The sequence below is a fragment of the Rhinatrema bivittatum genome, chromosome 6 (genome assembly GCF_901001135.1).
Source record: "Rhinatrema bivittatum chromosome 6, aRhiBiv1.1, whole genome shotgun sequence".
NCBI classification, from domain to species: domain Eukaryota; kingdom Metazoa; phylum Chordata; class Amphibia; order Gymnophiona; family Rhinatrematidae; genus Rhinatrema; species Rhinatrema bivittatum.
In genome coordinates this window covers 267,712,593-267,726,179 of record NC_042620.1, presented here as the reverse complement: position 1 = coordinate 267,726,179, position 13,587 = coordinate 267,712,593, and the positions used below count along the sequence as shown (strand labels likewise).

The following is a 13,587-nucleotide window of genomic DNA, read 5'->3' as shown; positions in this document are numbered from 1 at the left end:
CGCGAGCAGGGCTCTTAAAATCCGCCCCTAAGCGTGGACATTGTTAAATACCATCCTAGAAGCACAGTCCATATGTATTCCATGCATTAAGAAAGGTGGAAGGAAGGTCAAACGGTTGCCAGCATGGCTATAAAGTGAGGTGAAAGAGGCTATTTTAGCCAAAAGATCTTCATTCAAAAACTGAAAGAAGGATCCATCAGAAGAAAATAGGATAAAGTTTAAGCATTGGCAAGTTAAATGTAAGACACTGATAAGCAGGCTAAGAGAAAATTTGAAAAGAAGTTGGCCATAGATGAAAAAACTCACAATAAAACCTTTTTAAAATATACCCAAAGCAGAAAGCTTGCATGGGATTCAGTTGGACAATTATATGATCCAAGGGTTAAAGGGGCACTTAGAGAAGATAAGGCCATTGTGGAAAGATTAAACCATTTCTTTGCTTTGGTGTTTACTGAAGAGGATTTAGATGAACTGAACCAAATCACAGTGAACCTGGAAGATGTGGTAGGCCATATTGACAAACTGAAGAGTAGTAAATCACTTGGACCGGATGGTTTACACCCCGGGGTTCTGAAAGAACTAAAAAAATGAAATTTCAGACCTATTTCAATTAATTTGTAACCTATAATTAAAATCATCTGTCGTACCTGAAAATTGGAAGATGGTCAATGTAACCCCCGATATTTAAAAAGGGCTCCAGGTCCAGGAAACTATAGATAGACCGGTGAACCTGACTTCAGTGCCAGGAAAATTTATGGAAATTGTTATAAAGAATAAAATCACAAAACATTTAGATAGACATGGTTTAATGGGACACAGCCAGCATGGAATTACCCAAGGAAAGTCTTGCCTAACAAATCTACATTTTCTTGAAGGGGTGAATAAACATGTGGACAAAGGTGAACCGGTAGATGTGGTGTATTTGGATTTTCAGAAGACATTCAACAAAGTCCCGCATTAGAGGTTTCTAAGAAAACTAAAATGTCATAGGATAGGAGGCGATGTCCTTTTGTAGATTCAAGCTAGTTAAAAGACAGGAAACAGAGAGTAGGATTAAATAGTCTGTTTTCACAGTGGAAAAAGGAAAACAGTGGAGTGCCTCAGGGATCTGTACTTGGACCGGTGCTTTTTAATATATTTTTTAATGATCTGGAAAGGGGTGCAATGAGTGAGGTGATCAAATCTATGGATGGCACAAAATTATGCAGAATAGTTAAATCTCAAGCGGATTGTGATAAATTGCAGGAGAGCCTTGCAAGACTGGAAGATTGGGTTTCCAAATGGCAGATGAAATTTAACATGAACAAGTGCAAAGCGATGCATTTAGGGAAAAATAACCCTTGCTGTAGTTACACAATGTTAGGTTCTATCTTAGGAGTTACCACCCAGGAAAAGATCTAGGCATCATAGTGGATAAAACATTGAAATCGTTGGCTCAGTGTGCTGTGGTGATCAAAAACTTAGATTGTAAGCCTTCTGGGGATAGAGAAATACCTATAGTACCTGAATGTAAACCGATGTGATATCTCGATTGAGATTAAATGTCGGTATATAAAAAAAAAAAAAAAAAAAAGCAAACAGAATGTTAGGAATTATTAGGAAGGGAATGGCAAATAAAACGATGGATGTCATAATGCCTCTGTATTGTTCTATGGTAAGACCACATCTGGAATACTGTGTATAGTTCTGGTTGCCGCATGTAAAAAAAGATATAGTTGCATTAGAGAAAGTGCAGAGAAGGGCGACCAAAATGATAAGGGGCATGGAATGGCTGCCCTATGAGGAAAGGCTAAGGAAGGTAGGGCTGTTCAGTTTGGAGAAGAGACGCCTGAGGGGGGATATGATAGAGGTCTACAAAGTCATGAAAGGACTTCAAGTTAATGTAAATCAGTTATTTACTCTCTCAGATAATAGAAGGACTAGGGGGAACTTCATGAAGTTAGCAAGTAGCTCATTTAAAACAAATCGAAGAAAATTCTTTTTCACTCAGTGCATAGTAAAGACCTGGAATTCATTGCCAGAGGATGTGGTTACAGCAGTTAGTGTAACTGGGTTCAAAAAAGGTTTAGATAAGTTCCTAGAGGAAAAGTCCATAAATTGCTATTAATTCATAAGCAATAGTAGCTTGAGATTTATTTAACATTTGGGTACTTGCCAGGTACTTGTGACTTGGATTGGCCACTGTGGAAACAGGATACTGGGCTTGATGGACCCTTGGTCTGATCCAGTATGGCATATCTTATGTTCTTATGTTCCTATCCTCCTCCAAAAAGACCAAGACAAATAATTAATTCAATTTTTCTATTTCCTTGTCCTCCCTTAGCACACTTTCTGCTCCTTGGTTATCTAGTGGTCCAACTGACTCCCTCACAGGCATTTTGCTTCTAATGTACTTGAAAAAGTTCTTATTAGTTTTTGCCTCATTGGCAAGACCTTTCTCAGAGTCTCTCTTGGTCTGTCTAACTACTGCCCTACATCTAACTTGCCAGTACATATTCTCTTTCTATCATCATTTGGGTTTGCTTGCCATTTTCTGAATGATGTCATTTTAGTTTTAAATGCCCCTCTCACCTCACCATCAAACCATGCTGGCAGTTGTTTGGTCCTCCATCGAACCTTTTTAATGCATGGAATACATTTTGTCTGGGGTTCCATAATGGTATCCTTAAATAATCTCCATACCTTATGCAAACACTCACGTGCCGATGCAATATCGGGCGCTCAGATCAGCTTGCCGCTAAAGGCACAGTTGGATGCATGTTTTTGACGTGCTGGACTTAGGCCCGGTGCAATACCAGGATTAGTGTGTCCCAAACATGCGTCCAAATCAGCATGTAGCTAATAGCACTCATCATATGTAAATTCCACATAGATGAGTCTATTAGCTATTATCCCGCAATTCAAAAAATTCCTGCATGGCCAATGCACAGATTGTAACACGGCAAATTTAACAACAGCCCAGGAGCGGGCGCGTTAAGGCATGCTACGCTCAAGGGGCTCAACCAAAAAAACCCAGAAATCCTGTTTTCTGTGGTTCCTCCTGTTATTCTCTGACAGTGCTCTATGCTTCAACGGCAAGAGGAAATGTGAAAAAAAGGATATGCATTCACAAAAAATGCGGGGAGTAGCTTGACTGTTATGGTGGTTACTACCCCAAACCAAATAAGCCTGATGCTTCACTTTCAATGCATATCCAGTGTTGCTCTCTGCTTCAACGGCAGGGGGAATGAAGAAATGAAGAATGAAGAAAAGATGATTTTTATATTCAGACAATAACCAACAAGGACTGAATTCCACAGTCTGGGTAAACAAATAAGCATGGGTGTCGCTTGCTTGCTACGGCAGTTACTACCCCGAATCAATTAAGCCTGATACTTCACTTGAAATACATATCCAGAGAAGCTCTCTGCTTCAACGGCAGGGGGAAATGAAGAAAAGTAGATTTATATTCAGATAACAACCAACAAAGACTGAATTGCACAGGCTGGGTAAACAAATAAGCGTGGGAGTAGCTTGCTTATTGTGGCGGTTACTACCCCTAACCAATTAAGCTAGATACTTCACTTAGAAGCAGTTCCAGCACTGCTCTCTACATTAAGTTATGTCTACCCATGTTTCTATACCTGCTTTCACCCTAGTTATGTTATCCAGGTTTCTCTACCCTGTTCAATGTAAGACAAGACTGTGTCACTGTTGTTTTTTGCTGGTTGTAATGTAAACCGAAGTGATAATTAATCCTGTTAATTGAACCTCGGTATATAAAAGCTATAAATAAATAAATAAATTAATGGTGGGGGTGGAAGGGAAATAGAGCCAAAAGGTTACACTAATGGCAGGGAGTGGAAGGGAAATAGAGCCAAAAGGTTACATTAATAGCGGGGGTGAAAGGGAAATAGAACTAAAAGGTTACTTAAGGCCAAGAATAACAGATAAGTATGAGAGAGAGAGAGAGAGAAAAAAATAGTGTGGAAGCTTGCTGGGCAGACTAGATGGGCCATTTGGTCTTCTTCTGCCATCATTTCTATGTTTCTATATTCCTCACGATAAAGTAGGAGGAAGCACAGAAAGCAGCAGCGTGCAAAAATGAAAAGTCTTGGGAAAAAAAATTCTGGGAGCCCAATATACAATATACAATATACGCGGTCCAGGTCGTGCATATTGTGCCGGTAGCGGGAGAAAACGGATGCTCGTATTGAGCGTCACTTTTCCGAACCCGCACTGACAGCCACATCTCCTGGGCGCCCGATGCTGAGGAGGCGCTAGGGATGCACAGATTCCCCTAGCGCCTCCTTTTTTAACGCAGTAGCTGATTAGCCTACTGCTTCGCGCGCGCGGGAGAGGTGGATGAGCGCGCGTTAGGAAAGCGGGCACTCAATCATGAGTGCCAGTTTTTCGCGCACCGATATTGTATCGGCCTGTCAATGTTTGGAACTGCTCCTCCTAGCATTTTCTGGTTAGTTTCCTCCTTCCATCATAATCTCCCCTTCAAAACTACTGTGGTAGTTCTCCCTCCAGTGATCATGTCAAATTTGATTGCATTATGACTGCTATTGCTTAGCTGCACCGCCATAGTAACCCTTTGAATCATATCGTGCGGTCCATGGAGGACTAGAGCTAAAGTAGCTACCCCTCTCGTCGGTTCCCAGGGCCAGCTGCGCCATGAAGCAGTCTCTTAAAGAAGAAGAAGGAGGAGGAAATGCCAGCAAAAGCGGCATAGTGTGGAAGGAGAGGCCCTAACTTAATCAATCTTGGCTCTTTACACCATTTATTAGAGATTTCAGCAATGTTTGTTTTAAAGCTGTAAATCAATTTGAAATATTGATTTTAAATGTTTAAGTAAATATCGCAGTTGAGAGAGCAGTGACTTTTTTTTTTTTTTTTTTTTAAAGTTAGAGTCCATGAATGAGGCCACTCTGAAGTAATAGTACTTCAGTAATGCTGGAAAGGACACAGGCCTGAAGCATCAGTTGCTACATCGATTACACTGCAAATAACATAGGTTCTGCCTGGACTGCTCCTAGCGTGCACAGCACCGTGCATGATAAGTAATAATTAAGTTATTCCAAGGATGCAATGCGTCAGCCTAAGTTAAACGCACATAGCAGATGAAGCGTGCCGCCTCCCAAAGTGTTGGTGTGAATACTGGGGCCGTCATTAGAGCTGTAGTTTCAGCTTGTTACTGATCAATAGCCAATGACAGTCTCCTAGAGATGGCTATGTGCACATTTCGGAAGTTTTAAAAGAGATGCTGCCCCCTTTAATTAGATTTTCTTGTTTTACTTTTATCCAACTGGACAGTACAAAATTAAACATTTGACTAGAAACATAAAATCAGTTTTTCCTTTTCTATGGATAAATTAAGACTGGCTTGAAGTTTCAGTTATCTGTAATTTGCTTTTTATATAGAAAAGCATGAAGCAATGTGACATATTCTAATGATATCGGATGGTTTGGGGGTGAATTTTTGTTCCTGTAGTATGTATACTTGCATTTTCCTGATCATAGAATACTTTGGATGATCTTTTCTACTGAGAAGGCTGTTTAGATTTTTTTTTTTTTTTTTTTTTTAATAAAACTAAATAAAAGGTAAAAAATTGGGCTTCTTCTGTACAGGAATTAGGGGACACCTTAATTAAAAAAAAAAAACAATAAGGGAGGTAGTTTGCTCAGGATCACAAGTGGCTGCAACAAATTGAAAAGACACCAGGTTCAGTAGTTTCATGAATTTTTTTGTCCATCTGTTTCCATTCTTCCAAGATCCACAGTGTAATATAAACAGGCTGCGCTCCCAAGAGCCTGGAAAAGTGCACATCACATCACCCCCCTCTCCTTTCGTTTCCAGTTTTGATCTCTTTAGCTAGTTCACCGATAAAGAATGTTCCCGTAAAACTATGACATTAAGGGGCCTGTGCGATAAACTTTAGTGTGCGCGTTTAGGGACTCTCAGGCAGGCTAAAAACAGTGAGCTAGGCAGAAAGAGCTTCCCCGTACATACTAAAGGAGCCTGCATGCTCATGACATTGGCATGAGCATGCAAATAAGGAACTAAAGCAAATAGTGGGGGCATGCTCCCCCTCCCTGCTATTTAATACCTGCTTGGACCTGGGGTTAACTTAGTAACGTGAGCATGTTACTCAGCGAAGACAAGCTAGATAGCATGATCGTGTTAAACGCAGCACACTTTTGAACTGGCTTGGCCAACTGGAAAGAGAGGGCTTGAAAAATGAATGCCATGGTCAGGTCATCACCCTATACATTGTACCTATCCTGGGGATGAAGGCCTTTCACCACACCTCTCTCTGCCAAAACACAGCTAACATGCACGTTTGCATAAAATCTTACACACATTTTATTTATATATATTCGTACTACAACTAGGTCTTCTCAAGCAAAGCAGTGACACATCACTGAGACTTTAAGCACTGATGCACACTTCACAATGAGCTGGGGTCCGAGATATTGACATGATTCTCACGATAGCTGCTGTCTTCACTACAGTTAGTTTGGCCATCAAACCTTCCAGGGCTTTAAAAGGACCACATCCTGAACAGCAGTGTTTGTGGGGGCCCCAACCTCATCCCCTGGCTCGTTACGATAACAGAAAGGGGCTCTCCATAGAGGCAAGCTTTCACAGGGCACCAGCAGGCCAGGGGAGACAGGGAGGAGAGGGAGAGAATGACACAAAGAGAGAGAAGGAGGCGACAGAAAAAAAAAAGTCCACATTTCTTCTCCACAGGCAAATATATTTCCAAGCAGTAGGCGCCCACAGGACTGTCATTGATAGTGTAGCCAAAGACCACTACAGGCAAACAGAGGCTGGAAGCTGAAGAGCATTACAAGCCTCAAAAGCTGTTTTTGAGCTTCACCCGTTGTTTTGGTTGGAGCGCCCAGCTCACATCTGTGAGCTCTGAGGCAGAAGCAAAAACTGTGCGGTGCCTACATGACGGGGTAATCATCAGAGCCGGATTTAGGATTTCGCTGTCCATAAGCAAAGTGTCATGGCAATGCCCCTTTGAGGCTGTGCTGGCACAAGGCCCGAACGTAAGAAGCAGCAGGCTCCTCTTTGGCCTGGATGTTTGGCGCCTTGAAACGTTGGCGCCCTAGGCAGTTGCCTAGGGCGCCAATGCCTAAACCCAGGCTTGATTATCATAGAAGGAGGAATGGTCAAAGGCCTGTGCCCTTCTCAGTCTGGACGTCCAGATTTCTCCCTGGGTATCGCATGCTCCTTGATGTTCCCAACTATGTCCTGGCACACCACTCTTTCTAAACATGCAGTCATGTTAGTTTTCTGCTCTCCTTCGATACCCTCGCATGGAGCATATTAGCACTTTCACTTCTCCCCTCTGCACTGACAAGCAACCCCCACGTCCGCGGGAGGCATAGACATACAACCCCCTCCCTGGGGGCGGATTGCTACCTAAAGAGACCATAAAAGATTTGGAAGCACTCCTGAGTCCTGACTAGCTCGTAAAACACGGTCTCTTTTCTCCAGGGTCTGGATCCTTGGTTGGGTGGGGGGAGAAGGTTATTCTTTCAGGGCCTGGAGTATTAGAGATGCCTTTCTCTTTAATCCTTCTCCCTGGGAGAGGGGTATTCTTCCCTTTCATGCACCGTGTGCTGTAGTGCCAATAAAACACTGGAGACGTTTTGTTAGTGTCCAAAAATGAAAGACTTTACTGAAGGTGAGGCAGTTGGTGAATGGAACAGTTAATGCAGTCCGCAGCACCCAGTGGCTTTTCAATTACTGACTCCTCCAGCAGTCTGTGCATAGATAAAGAGAACGTCCACCCTCCAAGGCATAGATAAGTGGAATCCCCGGATGGGCAGGGGATCCTTATGGAAGTAGGAAAACCCCCCTTCCAAAATCTGGTAAAACTTGGAAAAAATCAGTCACTGCACAGAGAGTCCAAACCTCTCTCTGCCCAGGATGGGTGTCCTCCCGGTTCTTAACCTTGCTTTTACTCCCAGTTTGTAGGTATTCTTCTTTATATCTCTGTCCTCCTCTCAGGATCCCAGATGGGAGGGATCCACTTGGGAACAAGCTACTCCAATGCAGGCAGGAATGGAGCAAAACTCTTCCTCCTGGCCAGCAACAAAAATCTCTCTGTCTCAAATCAGATTCAACGCCAGCAGACACTGCATCGAGTCACTGCCATTCCTCTGCTTCCTATGCAGGTCACAGCAGGGTAGATCTTCCCTACCTAGGACCCCCACAGAGAGAGGCTTCCCCAAGACCTCTTCCTAAGCAACACCCTGGGGTCTCACAGTCCTCTTACAAGAAAAAAAAAGGTAAAAATTGCCAAAACACAACCGAAGACAACCACCCTGCACCTACGCAGTGTACTGCAGGAGTGGACTTCCCGACCTAATCCAGTTATCCCAGGCAAGATGGAGCCTATGCCTCCGGGTAGGGCAAAATCCGAACTCAGAGCAAAACAAGCTCCACCCTCCTCCAAGACTCCGAACTAAAACTGCCCCCCTCCCCTCCCGAGCTCCTTGTAGAGAGCGGCTTATAAACCCAACAGAGGGGGACAGCCATCCCTGTACCCTCAAAGGGAGAGGCTGCACCGAATGGCTCCTCCCTAATTATTTCCTCTAACTGCACTCTCTCTAGTTAAATAAAGTAGTTTACCCAAGGGTTACAGATGATGCACCGGGAGGGGCCTCTTGGAAGCCAGCTAGAGGATTTAGGAGGAACAGAGAACTGAGCATACTTAGTTCATTGTGCTCATGCTATTTAGTGTCCTGGGTAAGTAGCATGCTCACTAATTAACCAATGCATTTTTACGTTTCTGGGCAGGAGAATAGCAGGACAATATTATTTTTGACATTTTTTTTCTGCAAGCAAGCTAAAGCTTTTTTGGCTTTTTAACAAGGCTATTCATTTTTTTTTTTTTTTTTGCAAGCCCATGCTAAATTTGGTTTAGTGCAAGTTTTGTTTCACAGGTCCCTATATAAGTCCTCACTTAGAGGTTAGCTCATAGTTTTATGCGTGAGATTTTGCTATGAATCTATCTATGGATTAATACTAAAATTCCTTCTGTGGAATTGCATTAGGTCTGCATCAGTGTCAGCGAGTGTTCCTCACCTCGGATGAAATGTTTAGTAATGTTCCTTCTGTTCAAGTTCCAAGGATCATCGAGCCATGGTGGATCTTCTTGTTCAATCCATGATATAATGTCAGGTTTGATGGCAGCATAACCTGTGCATGAGAGGACATCAGTTACTTTACAGACATCTTGGTTAGCCAGGTTCCTTTCTTTAACTTGTCAGCACTTATGTATACATATAGAACATGCAACGTAACTAATGCGTGGCGGACATCAATCACTGGTCAATATATCTCAGTGGGAAGGACTTTTATTAGAGAGACACATCAGTGGTGTACATTGGAAAAATATCACAGGACCCCTGTATTTACATTATAAACCATGATATTTTTCCAATGTACAACACTAATGTGTCTCTACAATAAAAGTCCTTCCCACTGAGATGTAATGTCTGCCACGCATTAGTTATGATGCATTGCTCTATGTGTGTGCATTTTACTCCGTCTCTCGTGTGACATATAGAATATGACAGCAGATAAGATCCATTAGGCCTATCTAGTTTACCCAATTTATTTTTTGCTGCATACCATAGATCCAAGCTGATTGCTGGTTTTCTCCTTTTTTTTTTTTTTAAATGCCATACTGGGTCAGACCAAGGGTCCATCAAGCCCAGCATCCTATTTCCAACAGTGGCCAATCCAGGCCAAAAGAACCTGGCAAGTACCCAAAAACTAAGTCTACAAAGACTACAAAGCAACAACAAAACCTTTAGAAAAAATCTAAAAACCTGGATTTTAAACTAGCTTACCAAAAAGAGAAAGGAGAATAGTACTCAAGGGAAAGCAGGTACAAACAATTGAACAACAAACACATAACCAAAATCAATATGTGTGTAATTTTTAATCAGATTAAGATTCATTCTTTTAAAGCTCAGCAAAAAGGTAAAAGTACAATGTTAAAGGTAATCTAGTAACCTAAACTGTTACAATGTGAATTGGAAATGAATCATTACACTTATCAATTAATAGTGTTTACAAACTATGTTACCGACCCTCAAATGGCACCTATGTAACTTAAGATACGTTAACTTCATTTTTTATGTGCCTTAATGTAAACCGTTGTGACGGTTCCCACCAAACGACGGTATAGAAAAATGTTTAAATAAATAAATAAATAAAACAAATATTCCATGTTATCATTGCTAATGGCAGTGGCTAATCTCTAAGTGAACTTAATAGCAGGTAATGGACTTCTCCTCCAAGAACTTATCCAATCCTTTTTTAAACACAGCTATACTAACTGCACTAACCACATTCTCTGGCAACAAATTCCAGAGTTTAATTGTGCGTTGAGTAAAAAAGAACTTTCTCCGATTAGTTTTAAATGTGCCCCATGCTAACTTCATGGAGTGCCCCCTAGTCTTTCTATTATCTGAAAAAGAGTAAATAACCGATTCACATCTACCCATTCTAGACCTCTCATAATTTTAAACACCTCTATCATATCCCCCCTCAGCCGTCTCTTCTCCAAGCTGAAAAGTCCTAACCTCTTTAGTCTTTCCTCATAGGGGAGCTGTTCCATTCCCCTTATCATTTTGGTAGCCCTTCTCTGTACCTTCTCCATCGCAATTATATTTTTGAGATGCGGCGACCAGAATTGTACACAGTATTCAAGGTGCGGTCTCACCATGGAGCGATACAGAGGCATTATGACATTTTCCGTTTTATTCACCATTCCCTTTCTAATAATTCCCAACATTCTGTTTGCTTTTTTGACTGCCGCAGCACACTGAACCGACGATTTCAATGTGTTATCCACTATGACGCCTAGATCTCTTTCTTGGGTTGTAACACCTAATATGGAACCCAACATTGTGTAATTATAGCATGGGTTATTTTTCCCTATATGCATCACCTTGCACTTATCCACATTAAATTTCATCTGCCAGTAATTTTTTGTGCTTATACCATGAATTCCAAAATTGTGAGGTATAGACCCTGTTGAAGGGAAGTACCTTTGGAGCAAATTTTCAAAGGGATTACATGTGTAAAAAGAGCACATATGCATGTAAGTAGCCTGTATTTGCATATATGCTATTTTATCAACGTAGAAAGTACACACATATTTTCGGTTTCAAGCATGCGGTTACCTGTGCAAAAAAGGGACAGTCTAGGGGTGTTCTGGGGCAAGGCCAACAGGTACATGCAGAAGTTGCTATTTACTCAAATATATTAAGCAACTTAATTTGCACAATTTTACCCCTGCTAATTATCTAGCGCAGTTGATATCAAATTCATCTGTTTCTATTTTCAGGTGGGAGGACTAGGTGAACTGGGGTAGTTCAGGGTGAATTTCTAAGAGGATCTCAGTGAACTGGAGATGGACTGGGTGAACTGGCGGAGGTATCAGCAAACTGGTGATTTCAATTAGGCAAGCAAATTTTAAAATATACCCACCTTCACATATAAGTCAGGGTTTTATGAGTACATATTACTTTTTCGCATGCCTAAAATACATGTGCACATAAAATAGGTAAAGTATGTGCTTTCACTGCATTGCAAATATTTGTGCGTACTGAAACATAGATGTACACTTTCAATACAGAACTATGTGGTATTTTATAAAATATTAGGATATCTCTCCATGCATCCATTTACACACGTAAATCCTGTAATGCAAATAGGTTTGAAAGTTATCCTCCCTGTGATTCCCTGAAAATTAAAAGGATCTTTTCTTCTATATAGTACCACCCAAGCTTAAGTCTTATACTTTCTTCTCCACTGGATGGAACTAAAGGAGTGATTTTATTTATCTCTATCTATATACAGACAGATATATAAGATAGATATCATGTAAATGGCTGCAGTATTGTGATAAGGAGAAGACTTAACAGATATCATCAATGCATAACTCATTTTAGGTGCATTTTATAATAAATACGAACACATATAAGTTTCAGTAGTTTGTCTCTGAAGTCTACCTGTAGCCACATTTGTGCTGCACTCTGCTTCAAGGGATTTCCAGCAGTTTTTATTAGATGAATTATTAGGGAAATGGAAAACCAAAATGAGACCGTATTTGGAAAGTGTATCTAAAGTGATTAGTTACCTGTTTAAATGTTGCACATATATATAGAGCAGTGCATATACTGGTCCTTGTAAATCTCACGGCTGCACAAAGCTGCTTTCACCATCCCACTCAGCCCAAGACCCCACCCATACCATATACTGAAAGATCAAGAGAAATACTGAAACGTGAGAAGACTGTGAAATGCGCCTGCTTTGTGTTATGCTGGAACTGTATACGTCTCCAACTTGTTGTTTTTTTTTTTTGTTTTCTGGGGTTTTTTCTCTTTACTGCACCAGCTGTTACACTGTGAAGAGAATTTACAAAGCAATGAGGCAAAGAAAGAAGTGTGACTGTATTTCTTTAGTTTGCCCCGATCCTAAGAGGGCATTAGCTGATAGCTAATGTTGATTTTATAATATATTATAAAAGTTGGAGGCATTGTTGAATGTTGCTGCTTTGCATATGACTAGGAGAAAGGTCCTCTCTCTTCTGCTGTGCTCCTAGATATAGTTACTTCAAACTGCAGCAGTTCTTTCTCTGATGCTATATAGGCTACATTTTATAGCCATTTTAATCCATTTTGACAAGGTAGGATAATAAAGCCTTTGTTGAATTTGTGTACCCTTAGGCCAAGGTGGAGTTGACACAAGCAGCAGAGAGGAGCCCTGCAGGACCCCACTGTCGGAGGGCGGATCCAGATGAGGCAGGGGCCCAACTGGAACTTCGCTTTTACCAGCCCACATTCCCCTCAAGTTGAGCCTTTGGGTGTTGGGGCCGGCAGATCTTAGGTGGGGGCCTCTGCTGATGAGGGTGAGATCTGTTGTGGTCGCCAAGCAGAGAGATGTGGTACAGGAGAATCCGGAAGCAGACTGGGGTCAGTGGCAGGTGGTGTTCAAGAATGTCCAGGAGGCAGGCAGTGGTCAGTGGTAAGAAGCATTCAGGAATGTCCAGCAGTCAGGCCAAGGTCAAGGGGAATGCAGGATGCCTAGGCAGGGCAGGAAGGCAAGGAGCAAGACAAGTGGGTAGATGAGGAGACAAAGAAGAACTGAAGATCTGAAAACAATGGTGCTGGAATTGAAGAACAACGAGAATGCTGGAACTAAGGAACAGAGGATACAGAACTGACCTGAAGACAACAGGAACTGAAGACGAAGACCATAGGAACTGGAGATGAAGAACGCTGAAGCAACTCACACTACAAGTAGTAGAGAGACCTGCTGCTGAGGCAAAAAAGGACTGAGTAGGAGGGCCTTATATAGGCCTAAGCCTATGAGGTCATCGATGGACACCGCAGGGGATTTCCCGCCATGTATCCTTTAAGAGTTGTGCCGTCAGGCGTGCGCACGCCTAGGGAAGCCTAGCAGCCGCAAAGAACATTAGTGGTGTCCTGACTCGTGGAAGCACGGTGTCCTGCCGCTCGGTGGCAGCTGGAGGAGCTGGCCCGAAACCGGGTGAGTCGGGCGGGTTG

At 42.0% G+C, this 13,587-nt stretch overlaps 1 protein-coding gene across 1 annotated transcript in view; it reads right to left on the bottom strand.

The window, feature by feature from the left end:
• The window catches only part of LOC115094705 (zinc finger protein 85-like), a 97,955-nt gene that overhangs the window by 57,941 nt on the left and 26,427 nt on the right, over positions 1-13,587 (bottom strand). Inside the window, exon 3 of the mRNA XM_029607957.1 lies at positions 9,089-9,202. Coding sequence (XP_029463817.1) covers positions 9,089-9,202 — 114 coding nt within the window. The remainder of the gene's footprint in view (positions 1-9,088; positions 9,203-13,587) is intronic.